This window comes from Atta colombica, unplaced genomic scaffold (genome assembly GCF_001594045.1).
Source record: "Atta colombica isolate Treedump-2 unplaced genomic scaffold, Acol1.0 scaffold100, whole genome shotgun sequence".
NCBI classification, from domain to species: domain Eukaryota; kingdom Metazoa; phylum Arthropoda; class Insecta; order Hymenoptera; family Formicidae; genus Atta; species Atta colombica.
The window spans coordinates 831,839-844,072 of record NW_017259185.1 but is presented as its reverse complement, the minus strand read 5'-3'; the positions used below and the strand labels follow the sequence as shown (position 1 = coordinate 844,072).

Here is a 12,234-nt window from a genome sequence, read left to right as displayed (position 1 = left end):
TATATATATGTATATATATTATATTGTCCGGAAAGTTCGTGCCGCAAAAGATTTAAATTTAATAAATGAAATTAAAAATTTAAATCTTCTGCGTTTTAATTTTCCTTCAAAATCGGCACGAACTTTCTGGACAACTCAATACACGCACACACACACGCGCGCGCGCACACACACGCACGCACGCACGCACACACACACACACACACGCACACACACACACACACACACACGCGCGCGCCGTATAATTATTTTCATAATCAAGCAAATATATTACTTGAATAAACTAATAAAAATCGTTTAAGAAGGGGATATTCTTATATTATCTGTTATTAATTTTCAACAGCATAATATTAATTAGTATAGATTATTTTCATTATATACTTAATAGATGTCCTATTATCTTTAATACCTACTATCAGTATGAAATATCTAGAATACATATGTATAGGAAAATGTAATAACTTTAAATTTTATATTATAATTGTGTTACTTTTTTATAATTTACATACCTATTTGTAATTTCTTGCGTAAGTTTCTCATACTTATTATATTACACACAAAATTATATCAATCTCAAAGACTATTTTACAACATATGTGTATGTGTGTGTGTGTGTGTGTGTGTGTGTGTGTGTGTATATGTGTTAAAAAATTCCAATTTTAAAATAATGCAAACAAACAATCCATTGTCTGATACAAGAATTTAGAAAATTTACAAGGCTAGTATTCAGTCCGTACTTATTTTAAGACCGTCTTAAGTAATGTCTTAAGATGCTAATAACAGCCCTCTAATTAGCTTATTACATATTAAGACTATACTTAAGACAGTCTCTTCTTCTTTTTTGTTAGGTCTCTGGCCTGTGTTACACCTCTCATATACTTATGGTGCGCACGCTGATTATTCCACAAACATATGGAATCTACAGTCGGGAGGTTGCTAGCCTTTTCCGAAAAGAAATACGAGCGTAAATATTTTGATTCCTACCCGGAGCGAATCCGAGACTTGTCATGATAGATCAGTACACTTTTTGCTATGTTATGCTTGTACTCGCGAGATTAAGATAGATTCAAATATAAGAATTGACTGTGAATGGCCACAGAGCCATATTAGCGTCTTAAGACATTATTTAAGACAATTTTAAAATAAAAACCATTTATGAATACCGACCGAAATAGTTATATTATATAGTTGTAATATGTTATAACATATCAATAACATTGAGCATATAATAAAAAAAAAACAATATAGTTTTTCAAAAAAGCAATATACCAATAATTATTATCGCTTCGGCAATTTCTGCAATTTATAATGAAATTTTACAGAACGTATTCATTACATAACAATTATCAATAATCAATGTGACATTTGCTCCTCAAAACTTTTTTACAATTCTATTCGAAAATTTTTTAATTTATTTACGATTATTACCTATGATGAATCAATTATTTTCTTAAACTAAAAAATGAATAAAAACTTATTGTTACACATATCGTGTGAACAAAAGCAAATTACATAGATTTCTGACAAATTATTGTGCAAACATAATATTATTCTATATTTATGCTGTGGTCTTAATATATATATATTTTTTATCATCTACATTTAATATTACAAACACAAGCTTACTTTTACATCTTAATTTTACAACAAATTAGTCCTTTCTGCATTTAATGCAAAAATTCTACAGCACAGCTTTATATATATATAGCTAATCTGTTCTGTTATTTGAAAAATAGTGTGAAGTCCTATTGTGAATGCTATTGTGATACCTATATTTAATACTTAACGAACGTTATTCTTAACAATATAAGTTAAAATATAGCAACGAAAGCTTTGCGAATTTGACCGAAGACCGCCCGATCGTTGCAGTCTCTCCAATTTTCATCTAATGTAAGAAATATAAAGTGCAAATTACCTTGAAAACTTCAGCATGCTGAAGAATAAGTTTGTGATAAAATATATGTCCATAGATATTCGACGATTTACACTCTTTTTCTTTCAATCAATTTAAATTCCCTGTAGCTGTAAATAGATACGCATTGCACACATGACGAAGATACATTTCTCAGATAAAAACGGGACCGAATGTACAGTGGTGATTGTTTGCTACAGGCACAATTAGTTCAACATAATACCATCATCGTCTATATCCATGACACTAATTGGATCCAAGGATGGCATATCGGCACTCTTGCGTATCTCACGTGATATGTTCTCCAATGTTTCCATTTCCATTCCGACATCCTCTACTAAAGTCTTTGTAATAATCTCTTCTCGCTGCTGAACTTCAGCAGCAGCAAGATCAAATACTTCCTTCAATATCTCGGTTGCCGCATCCGCAGAGCTATTATCCGGGACATACGTTGAATCTTCCTGTACTTCGTACTTATTATTCATTGCATTACTCTCGACTACCAACTCTTCGAGCTCCTTTAGCTCTTCTTCTAATTTCCTGTGTTTATCTGTTTGGACTGTGTCTTCTATCTCTTTTTTCGTTCCGTCATCGCTGTTTATTGTAATATCTTCAACGTCTTCCATCACTTCGTCGTGTGTTTCGCCATTTAGAAGATCTGGCATATCTCTTACACTATTAGGTTCATCAATATCTGCAATAATTTCGACTTCTGTATTTTCTTCATTGGACTTTTGTTGTTGTTGCAATTGTTCGATCTCTTCATCTATAGCTATTATGTCATCTAAATCATTTTTTTCATTTAATGTTTCTGTTTCATCAATCGGCAAAATTTCTGGAAGATTTTCTTCTGACTCTTCTATATGTATCTTCGAAGATTCATCTATTAAATCGCTTTGTATTTCTGGTTTTTCTATTATTTCTCTATCATCATCTATGAAGTTATTTTCTAAGTTATTTTCGAAATTTTCGTCTTGATCCTTGTTATCTTTTGTTCTGTTATTTGATAAAATTGATAAGCTAGTCATTTCATTATCGCTCGTTACTTCCTCATTATCTTTATTACATTCATTAATAATATTTTCTTTTTCCGTGGAAGAAACTTCCGTGTCATTTTTTATTTCTACATTTTTGTCTTCTTCTTCATTTTCATTCTCCATGTTCTTATGATCTTCCAATATAACAATAGTAGCCTCCTGTGCGTCATTGTCTTCAAATTTGTCATTATCTCTGTCTGATGTCTTATCCTCTTTCTTCGTTGTATATTCATCCTTTACATTTTTATTCGATTTACCTTCATCATCCTCTATTACTCTATTATCCGGGATAACTGAATTTTCACATTTTTCAGATTTTGTTTTTTCATCATTTATAGATTCTTCTAAGCGCGATTCATTCATCGCTATGTCCGGTTTTTCGTCTGTGTCACTTTCGACACTTTTCTTTTCCTCCATTTTTTCCTTTGCATTTTTTGTATCACCTAAACTGCAAGGCTCGTCATTAGTATTGTCTTCGATATTGACAATGGCGTCCTCCGAATCATCAGTACATTTGTCGACGGATGTTCTATCGGAACGTGACATCGTTTCTTCGGAAATCTCATCTTGTGAAATGAGATCTGTTTCCTGTTTCACTTTAATATTCGCAACAGTTATTTTTTCTAGTTTTAATGCAGCTTGCTTGAGATGTGTCAATTTATGTTTCGCACTGGCCAATTTAGAGTCAAATTTCTTATTACATTTGTCGCAAGTGTATTCAGTTTTAACTTCTGACTGTGACAGAGATTTCGGGCTTTTAAATTCCGTCGATGTCATTTCTGTGCTGGACATAGAAGATGATCTTGTCCTACTGCGGATATTGCTTTCTTGTTCTTTTTTTGTAGGTGCAGTCGATGAACTCGTAGCTTTTAGTCTATTTTTTAAACTCTTATCTTCTTCAATGGATATCTCGTCGCTAGAGTCAGAACGCGCACTTGAAGTTGTCCCTTTAATTTTCTGTTTTTTCTTTGTATTATTTACACTCTCATTTAATTTAATTTTATCTGTCTCTTTTTGTTTTTGAGAATCTTCAGAATCAGAACTCCTATTATCCATTATTCTTTTACGTCCCCGCGTTTTCGTCAAATGTGCGTTGGACTGTTGTTCTGCATCAACTGAAATTTTTTGCTTCTGAGGACTGTCAGAATCTGAACTCCTATTATCTATTAGTCTTTTACGTCCTCGCTTTTTCGTCTGTTGAGTACTGGACTGTTGCTCTGCATCAACAGACGCTTTTTGCTTTTGAGAACTTTCAGAATCCGAACTCCTATTATCTATTCTTTTACGTCCTCGCGTTTTCATCAACTGAGTACTGAGCTGTTGTTCTGTATCAATTGTCATTTTTGGTGATTTCTCCTCGTTCGTATTCGTGTGTTCACTGACTCTTGTCACTTTCGATGGTGTACGTTCGACATCACTTCTCGACCTCACTATGCCACCAATTTTTCGTTTCTTTCCTCGTCTTGCTTTACCATTAACTATATGATTCCTCATTTTAGGTGAGATACTCAAAGAACTACTTTCTTCGGAATATTTTGCTTCTTCCTGAGAATTAACGAACGATGCATTATCATCCTTATCTTTTTCCTTTTCGTGTGCCTTATCTTTTTCTGTATTGTGTATCTCATTTTTCTCCATTTCGCATGCTTTGTCTTTCATCGTCTCGCGTGTTTTGTCTTTTTCCGTTTCGCGTATTTTGTCTTTTTTCGGCTCGCATGTTTCGTGTTTCTCTGTTTCGTGTGTTTCGCCTTTCTCCGTCTCGCATGTTTTGTTTTTCTCTATTTCATGTGTTTCATCTTTCTCCTCTTTCTTAAGTGATTGGCTCAATACATCTTTCAAAAAAACCGCGCATAATTTCGTTTCTGTTTTGAATTGATTCTGGCGAGATCGTCGCTGTGACTTAGCAATACTCGGATCCATCGTTATCCAACAATTTTTGCAAACCGTTAGACCCGTGTGATAAAATCTGTACATGTCGATATCGTTTGCAACAGTATTATGACACTTGTCGCAACTCCTGACTTTCGATTTGTTGTTTCGTGGTTTCATTTGTATGTTACTCCGTGCCTTACGTCCTTTAATGTGCCGCTTACCACGTGCCATGTCCTCGTTACTATCGCTATCAGAATTTATTGAACCATAAAATGTAATATCTGGAAACGTGGTAATGGTCGTTTTGCGATTTACAACATCTGTGTGTATCTGCAATAAAATAATTATAAATATTAATATAAATGAATATTAATATAATTGAAAATAAACAAATCAACGCAAAATATACACATAACAAGAAATAAGAATATATAGGTACATGAAATATATAGATACAATAAAAGTGACTTATTTTTCTTTTATATTACTTATCTTGCAGTCTGTTATCACTAACCATTTTTTATCTCAAAATCCAAATTTTACTTTTATTACAAATAACACAAATATGTTTTAACATTTTTAACTGCTATTCTGAAAGAACACAGAACCTCATCAGTTAGAGATGGAGAAGGGATTAAGATTTAAAATGGCCAATGATAACAGGTTGCAGAGCTAATATGAGAGGAAAAAATTAGCCTATTATGTTAATCCTAACTATATACACTGGAGCAGAAACCCTAGAGTAATTTGCTAAATCAAGATTTTTTTCGTGCTTCCGAACTGAACTTTTACTTTGAACCTACACATCTCGAAGTTCCTTAATTCTATTAACTTTTATATTATGGACTTTTATATTATGGACTTATTTTTTAATCAATTCTCCATAGATTGAAAAAAAAAATTGATTGAAATGTCCATTTTTACGAAAATTATAGTAACAAATATAGATGGAGTCCCAAATATGTATATCAAGGAAAAAAGTGTATAATTAGAGTTAAGGCTTTTTTCATCTCAGTTAAGACAATAAACTATTAACTGAGATGAAAAAAGCCTTAACTCTAATTATACACTTTTTTCCTTGATATACATATTTGGGACTCCATCTATATTTGTTACTATAATTTTCGTAAAAATGGACATTTCAATCAATTTTTTTTTTCAATCTATGGAGAATTGATTAAAAAATAAGTCCATAATATAAAAGTCCATAATATAAAAGTTAATAGAATTAAGGAACTTCGAGATGTGTAGGTTCAAAGTAAAAGTTCAGTTCGGAAGCACAAAAAAAATCTTGATTGACACTCTCTATTTTCTCTCCTCTTTCTCTAATAAAATTCTACTTCTACCAGTGTAGATTAATTTTAACTTTCTGAATGTCTTCTTCTGATTCTTAGGATTAAAAAAAGGTAAAAAATAAATAAATCGAGAATAATTTACATTGATAGAAATAGGACATAACTGTTGGCATTGCGGCAAGCTAACTATTAGTTACCTTAACTGGAGATTAGTACAAGAGGCCCTTATGTTAATTTTTATCAATATAAATTAAGTCTTCTTCTTCTATAGATTAAGATTTAATCTTGGTTTAATTTACTCTTTATCCTTTTCTAATTCTTAGAACAAGAAAAAGATGAAAAAAAAGTTAAACTACGACTAAAGTTAAATCTACAAATAGAAACAATTATTGTCTGACTATGTATATAATTCATTAAAATTCGCAATAATTTATTACCTTTGGATAATTTGAATAGTTTATCTCTTCATTAATCAGAGCCTTTAAATTGTTGAATGAATCTTGATATATCCTTTTTAGATCATATAAAACATCCAAGTTATATCGACATGTTAGGCATATTAACCACGAATTGTTTTTCTTGTTAATCTGCAAGAACAGAATATTTAAAATGTATACAACTAACAACTAGTTACATTATTTTCTTGTGATAAAGAGGAGCAATTTAAACTTACATCATCGTTGAAAATGCTGCGGATCTTCCGTAAAGGATTAAATACACTCTTGTCCTTGCTAATGTCGAAGATACGGTTACTTTCTACTAATTCGTAGCACAGGAAGCAACATCGCATTGATGTTTCAATTTTCGGCTCCGGCACCTTGTGCGAGTTCCTATACCTTTGTACAAACTTAGTGCACTGATCTAATTCATACGCGCATTTGTAACATATCTTGTTCGACAAATCGATGCTCTCGTTAATCTAAGACAATAGAACAGGTTATAAATTTGAGAGACAATTATTCTGAAATTGGCCAATTATCATTCTTAATTTTAAATCATCTTTCTTTCGTTACGAATGAAAGAAAACAAAAATCTGAATCGTTCTATGATACACACATGTTCGAAACTTTTATCAACAAATGAACCAATAGTCGGATGATTTAATAAGATTCAAGTAAATGCAATAAAAATGACACAACACGATAATATCCAGTTGTACAGTTATCCAAAAATATTCGAGTCAAATTTGTCCGAAAATTTGCGACATAAATAAATATAAATACAGAATTGCGAGTCGGCCAGGAGATCAAACTGAGTAAAGAACTTCATCATACACTATGTACATATTTTTATATACATACACACATAACGCATACACATTACGCACGTACGTTCCGCAAAATGTCGGTAAAACGAAATACGAGATGGATACTAGATGGACACGCTCCACGTTATCTCTCTCTTTTTTTTTTTGCAAAGAAAGTATTGTTTATTCGGCTTGTCGAATAAAAAAAAATCAAAACGCATGAAAGTCATATGGCCCGTCACGCAATCACTTGCAACCCCGCCATCCCTCGCGATATTCCGACTTCCGACCAAAACTTCGGAACTATTTGTTACGGCGTAGTAGACAGACCGTCTCTCACTCTCTCTTCCCCTTTGTTTCCTGTTTCGACGAGCGCAGATTACGGGTCCCGCTCACAGATGGCGCGACGTGTTGCTTCCCGATGGCACGCGTAATTAAGTTAATCATGATGCGCGAAACGCGTTTCGCTAAATTGAAAAAAAAAAAATGATCCGAAGGCATCAATTTCCTTGATTATATTTGCACGGAAAAAAAGCTACATTCATCGCCGCAACTCCGGACGAGTTTTGACAAAAAGTCTCAAGTCCGAATTTAACCTATAAACCGGTATGATTCTAACCTAAATTCGGAGCAGTAATCTCCCGATGGAAATCTTTCGATCGCGATCACCTCTCGCGTACCGAAATTCTAACGAATATTTTTCTTTCTCGATAAAATCGCCCATGATTTGACCTTTTTCAGGACGGGGGGAGCGAACAACCATCTATGTAGGTTTGTTCTTCTCTATAGCGTTTCTTGCATTTTTTAATTGTGAATAGAATTGGTTTTTCTATTTATTTCCAAATATCGATGTAAAAGTTGATGGTTGAGCATAAGAAGGTACATATCGTTAAAAGAGGCGAATGAAGCGCATATATGTGAGACACAGATTTCAAGGATCGATCCCAATTCGCGCGAATATTCGAGGAGTCGAATAACGCGAACAGTTCCTCAAATCGGGGGGGAAAAAGGTGTCTTGCGCAGCGCTGTTGATTTACCGATCCTACCTTGGTGGACAAACACGTTCTGATCTGGTCACCAAACGTACTACGATTATCAGGAGTGACGTCCAGGAAGACACCCTCGTTGCTTGCACACACAAAGCAGTAGTGGTCAGGCATTGCGACGCGTGAGAGGGGGATACGTAATCAGGGTAGCATCACCTCGAATCGCCGGTCAGGACGAGATACGATCCAACGCGATCGTAAGATTCTTCACTGTACACAGTTCAATGGCGGTCCGCTGTTTTCGCTAGGCTCGCTAGGCTCGCTTGCGTTACTTCTTACTAGAGCGACGCGTGCGAATTTCTAATTCTTACCTAATCTTACCGCGGTTGTACCACACCACGAGTAGAGAATTGGCGGTAATCGTCTACGCTACGCGTGATAGAACATGGCGGCCTGACGCCATCGATTATGTGACTGTGCGATAAATCGAGCGATATATCGAAAGTGTAAACCCTTTGATTCATCCCATTCTCGTTTCTTCCGAGATGGAATTTCTCCTTTTTGACGGAGCTTGGGATATTCATAACATTTCAAAACGTCCTCTATGAAGAAAATTTTACTTAAAATATATAATAACTGTAACATGTATTATAGTATATACAGTAAATTCTTCCTCGGAGAGGACATTTTGGAATGTAATTTTGCTAGAATTGATCGTCAGTGATTATCGACCTGCACAAAGCTGAACAAATTGGTGATTCAATCGTGAGATTGAAGAGCATCGCAATCTGCGCAATTCGATATATCGATTGTTTGATACGTACATATGTTTTTTGAATTTAAATTTGAGTTTAAGCTCACTCAGTTTCTAATCTGAATTCTGCTACGAATTATGGATTGTCTGAGAATGAGTATTGTGAGTAGAATGAGTATACGTGATCGACGTTAAACAGCACGATGCTGTACTTTACAACATAAATTGTGCCTATCTAAGGGAGATATAAAAACGAAAACGAAATTTATTTGAATAACAACATAAAATAACTATTGTTACAAAGATAACAAAGATATCTCGCATTCAAACGCTAACTGGACGACTCATTTATTTGTCATTGGCTGCGTTCAGCAGAAAAAGCAATTTTACAATTGCTGTAAGATTCTTTAAAGATTAGTTTATACATTTAGATTATTCTGTTCATCCATTTAGTTATTCATCTGTTCTTATTTCAAAACCATCTTAAGTAATATTTTATGCTAATATTAATACGGCTCTGTAATTGGTGATTCACATCTTGATACTGGACTTTAGATAGTCTTGTATATAAATAGAAGAACTGATTATGAATACCGGTCTCAAATGCAGTAGAGAAATTAAAGGCAAAAATCAATCATTAAAGAATTATTGTGCTCACTAATTAGTTTTCTCTGCTATACGCAACCATTTATTTTACGACATTTTATCACGCCTGTCACTTATCATCGAGACGATTGTGTTATTATGTGTTGTTCAATTAATTATATTTTTATATTGCAATGACCGCGTTCAGCAGAATTATGCATTTATTTTGCAATTGTTGAAAATTTTCTTCATTAAGATAGGATTATTTTTCTAAATGTAAAAGAATAATTTAATCTGCGTCAAATGTTAATTACTAAGCACTAACTTCTTCTGAACGCGGCGAATGTTTTATAGCTGAAATCCGTTTTAGACGACTTCTAATTCGCGCCTAATTTCAGGACAGAATTCTACGAGATAAAATTTCGTCCTGAATTCTTACATGAGTTACAAACTGTAATGAAAAAACAAATTGTCTAAAATAGATTTGTTTTGGTATGAATAAACACGGAGTGCGAAATCATGGCTTGAAACATCACAATGCACGCCACGAAAGCCTGAGTGCGAATCACGTCTCATCATGTCTTCAGCTAGACACTTTTCGGATTCCCTGTGCGGTCTCGTTTGTAATCGACAAGTCCTCTATTCGATCCTTCGGTTCGCCAAACAGAAGCTTGAGAGTTTCTAATGCTGACGTGAATATACTCCTATAACGTAAAAAATAAATCATCGGGAATAATTGTCAATTGTATTATACTGATTTATCTTTAAAAAATTGATTGTCCTGACAGCATAAACATTGTTATAAACATCATAAGTTTTTTTTATGTAAAGCCCATTCTACAATTGCATAAGCGTGGTTGTAAGAATTGATCAATCAGATACAATTCTTACAACTACAATTACTTATAATTACGTTTACGAAATTGTAGATTAGGGGCTTAAGATGATTTTCAATACCTAATATAACTTTTTACATGCAGTATAGTTTTAATAATATAATTGCAAAAAATACGTACATAATTGATTATCACTCGATCTTTATAACAATTACACTGTCTTTATATTAGAACCATGTTCTAATATTATTGCCAATTGACTGTCAATAAAACTTGACTGAAAATCTATTGGTAGTTTCCGTTATGTATATTATATTGTACTGACAACTGGCAAGTAATATACGAACACAGTTTAGGTTGATGGAAAAGTAATTAAAATTAAATTAAAATAATTTTACTGAGCGAATTTTAATCTCCAATTTAATCAATTAATTTAATTAATTTAAAGTTAATTCGCAATCGTCTATCTCCAATGTATAGGCTTGTTGTATACAAGACTCATGATGCTATGTATCCAAGGATCAAGATGCAGAGACATTAATTATAATTCGAATAAAAGGAGCTCCAGCGAGCATCTCGACAGCTGGGCCATTACCTGACGCTGTTCTTCATGTTCCCGTAGATTTCGCCGGGTGGTAGCTTCACGGAAGGTACCGTCTCCTCCACGAAGTCCAGTCCGACGCACACCGCGTTGTCGACGATCTTGAGTGGCATTTCCAGAAGACTGGCGATGCTGCTGGTGACGGGGCTGGCGAACTTCAAGCCCGCGCGCATCCCGTTCTCTGCGTGGCCTAGTATCGTAGCGACCGACTCGTGGGAACCTCGCACGGCTTTGTACGCGCCGCAGAACGTCGAAGTCACCGTGGCGAACACCGGCAAACCCAGCAGACGACGTGTGCACATCATGCCACGAACGTCCGCGTCGCCGGAATTCGCGGGTGCGATGCTCGGTATGGTGGGATCGTGTATGCCGCACATGACGTTCAATTGCTGTGGGATAAAACGACACGAAAGATATGAGAAGGTGTTACATAGTGTGTTGCATAGACAGAATTAACTCTGGAATAGTCACCTAGTTCTTTTTGCGTAAACGATTACCCGGAGTGTTTTTCCATCCCAATCAAATTCACGATTACTTATTATATGTTACTGTTCTATAATTTATTAATATTTGAAATTTATTCCTTTCTAAAAAAAAAAAAATAAAGAGAAATAAGAAAAACTATACGTATAAATTCTCGATCAGTATTCAAACAACAGTATAATTATATTCAAGATTAGTTAATAAATGTTAGAAGTAAATGTGAGCTGTAATATAAACCGACAAATAAACGTTTAAAATTTGATACGTTTCTTAAACTATTTAATAAATTTATAAAAACGTTTATAAGAAATTTATGATGATATCTATTAAACGTTCTCTTACTATATATAGTTCAAAATACCATTTTTATGCGAGATATTTCGATGGGAAGTTTAATTTATTTATTTAATATTTTTATGTACTGTAAAAAATATTTCAACTAAACATTTTTTTTAATATAAATTATCTGCTTAGATAAAGAAAACTACTGCGACTGATTTTTATTTTCTCGCTGCTTGGAATGTAAGAATCACACAGATGAGAGAGAGATTATTCCTTAAGTCTTATTATCTCAGAAATAGTTTACAATTCTGGTGTTATATTTAAGATAAAATTTTACATATAATT

The 12,234-nt window shown here is 33.8% G+C and overlaps 3 protein-coding genes across 4 annotated transcripts in view; 1 reads left to right on the top strand and 2 right to left on the bottom strand.

Annotated features, from left to right (window-relative positions):
* LOC108684556 overlaps positions 1 to 1,204 on the top strand; it is a 5,371-nt gene extending 4,167 nt beyond the window's left edge. Inside the window, exon 9 of the mRNA XM_018188949.1 lies at positions 849 to 1,204. Within this exon, the coding sequence (XP_018044438.1) occupies positions 849 to 940 (92 nt within the window). The 3' untranslated portion in view covers positions 941 to 1,204. The remainder of the gene's footprint in view (positions 1 to 848) is intronic.
* Positions 1,205 to 1,693: 489 nt separating this feature from the next.
* LOC108686297 (nipped-B-like protein B) lies at positions 1,694 to 8,881 on the bottom strand. 2 transcript variants are annotated; one of them, XM_018191536.1, is made up of 4 exons: positions 8,409 to 8,881; positions 6,790 to 7,035; positions 6,554 to 6,703; positions 1,694 to 5,151 (listed from the first exon to the last, which is right to left on the bottom strand). In XM_018191536.1, the coding sequence occupies exons 1-4, from the start codon at positions 8,520 to 8,522 to the stop codon at positions 2,119 to 2,121; spliced, it is 3,543 nt and encodes a 1,180-aa protein (XP_018047025.1). In that variant the 5' UTR covers positions 8,523 to 8,881; the 3' UTR covers positions 1,694 to 2,118. The 2 variants fall into 2 exon arrangements, with proteins under 2 accessions (XP_018047025.1, XP_018047036.1); XM_018191547.1 differs by lacking the exon at positions 8,409 to 8,881 and adding an exon at positions 7,418 to 7,826.
* A 266-nt stretch (positions 8,882 to 9,147) lies between these two features.
* The window catches only part of LOC108686309 (perilipin-2-like), a 4,260-nt gene continuing 1,173 nt past the window's right edge, over positions 9,148 to 12,234 (bottom strand). Inside the window, exons 2-3 of the mRNA XM_018191557.1 lie at positions 11,119 to 11,513; positions 9,148 to 10,391 (exon numbers count right to left, since the gene is read on the bottom strand). Coding sequence (XP_018047046.1) covers positions 10,271 to 10,391; positions 11,119 to 11,513 — 516 coding nt within the window. The 3' untranslated portion in view covers positions 9,148 to 10,270. The remainder of the gene's footprint in view (positions 10,392 to 11,118; positions 11,514 to 12,234) is intronic.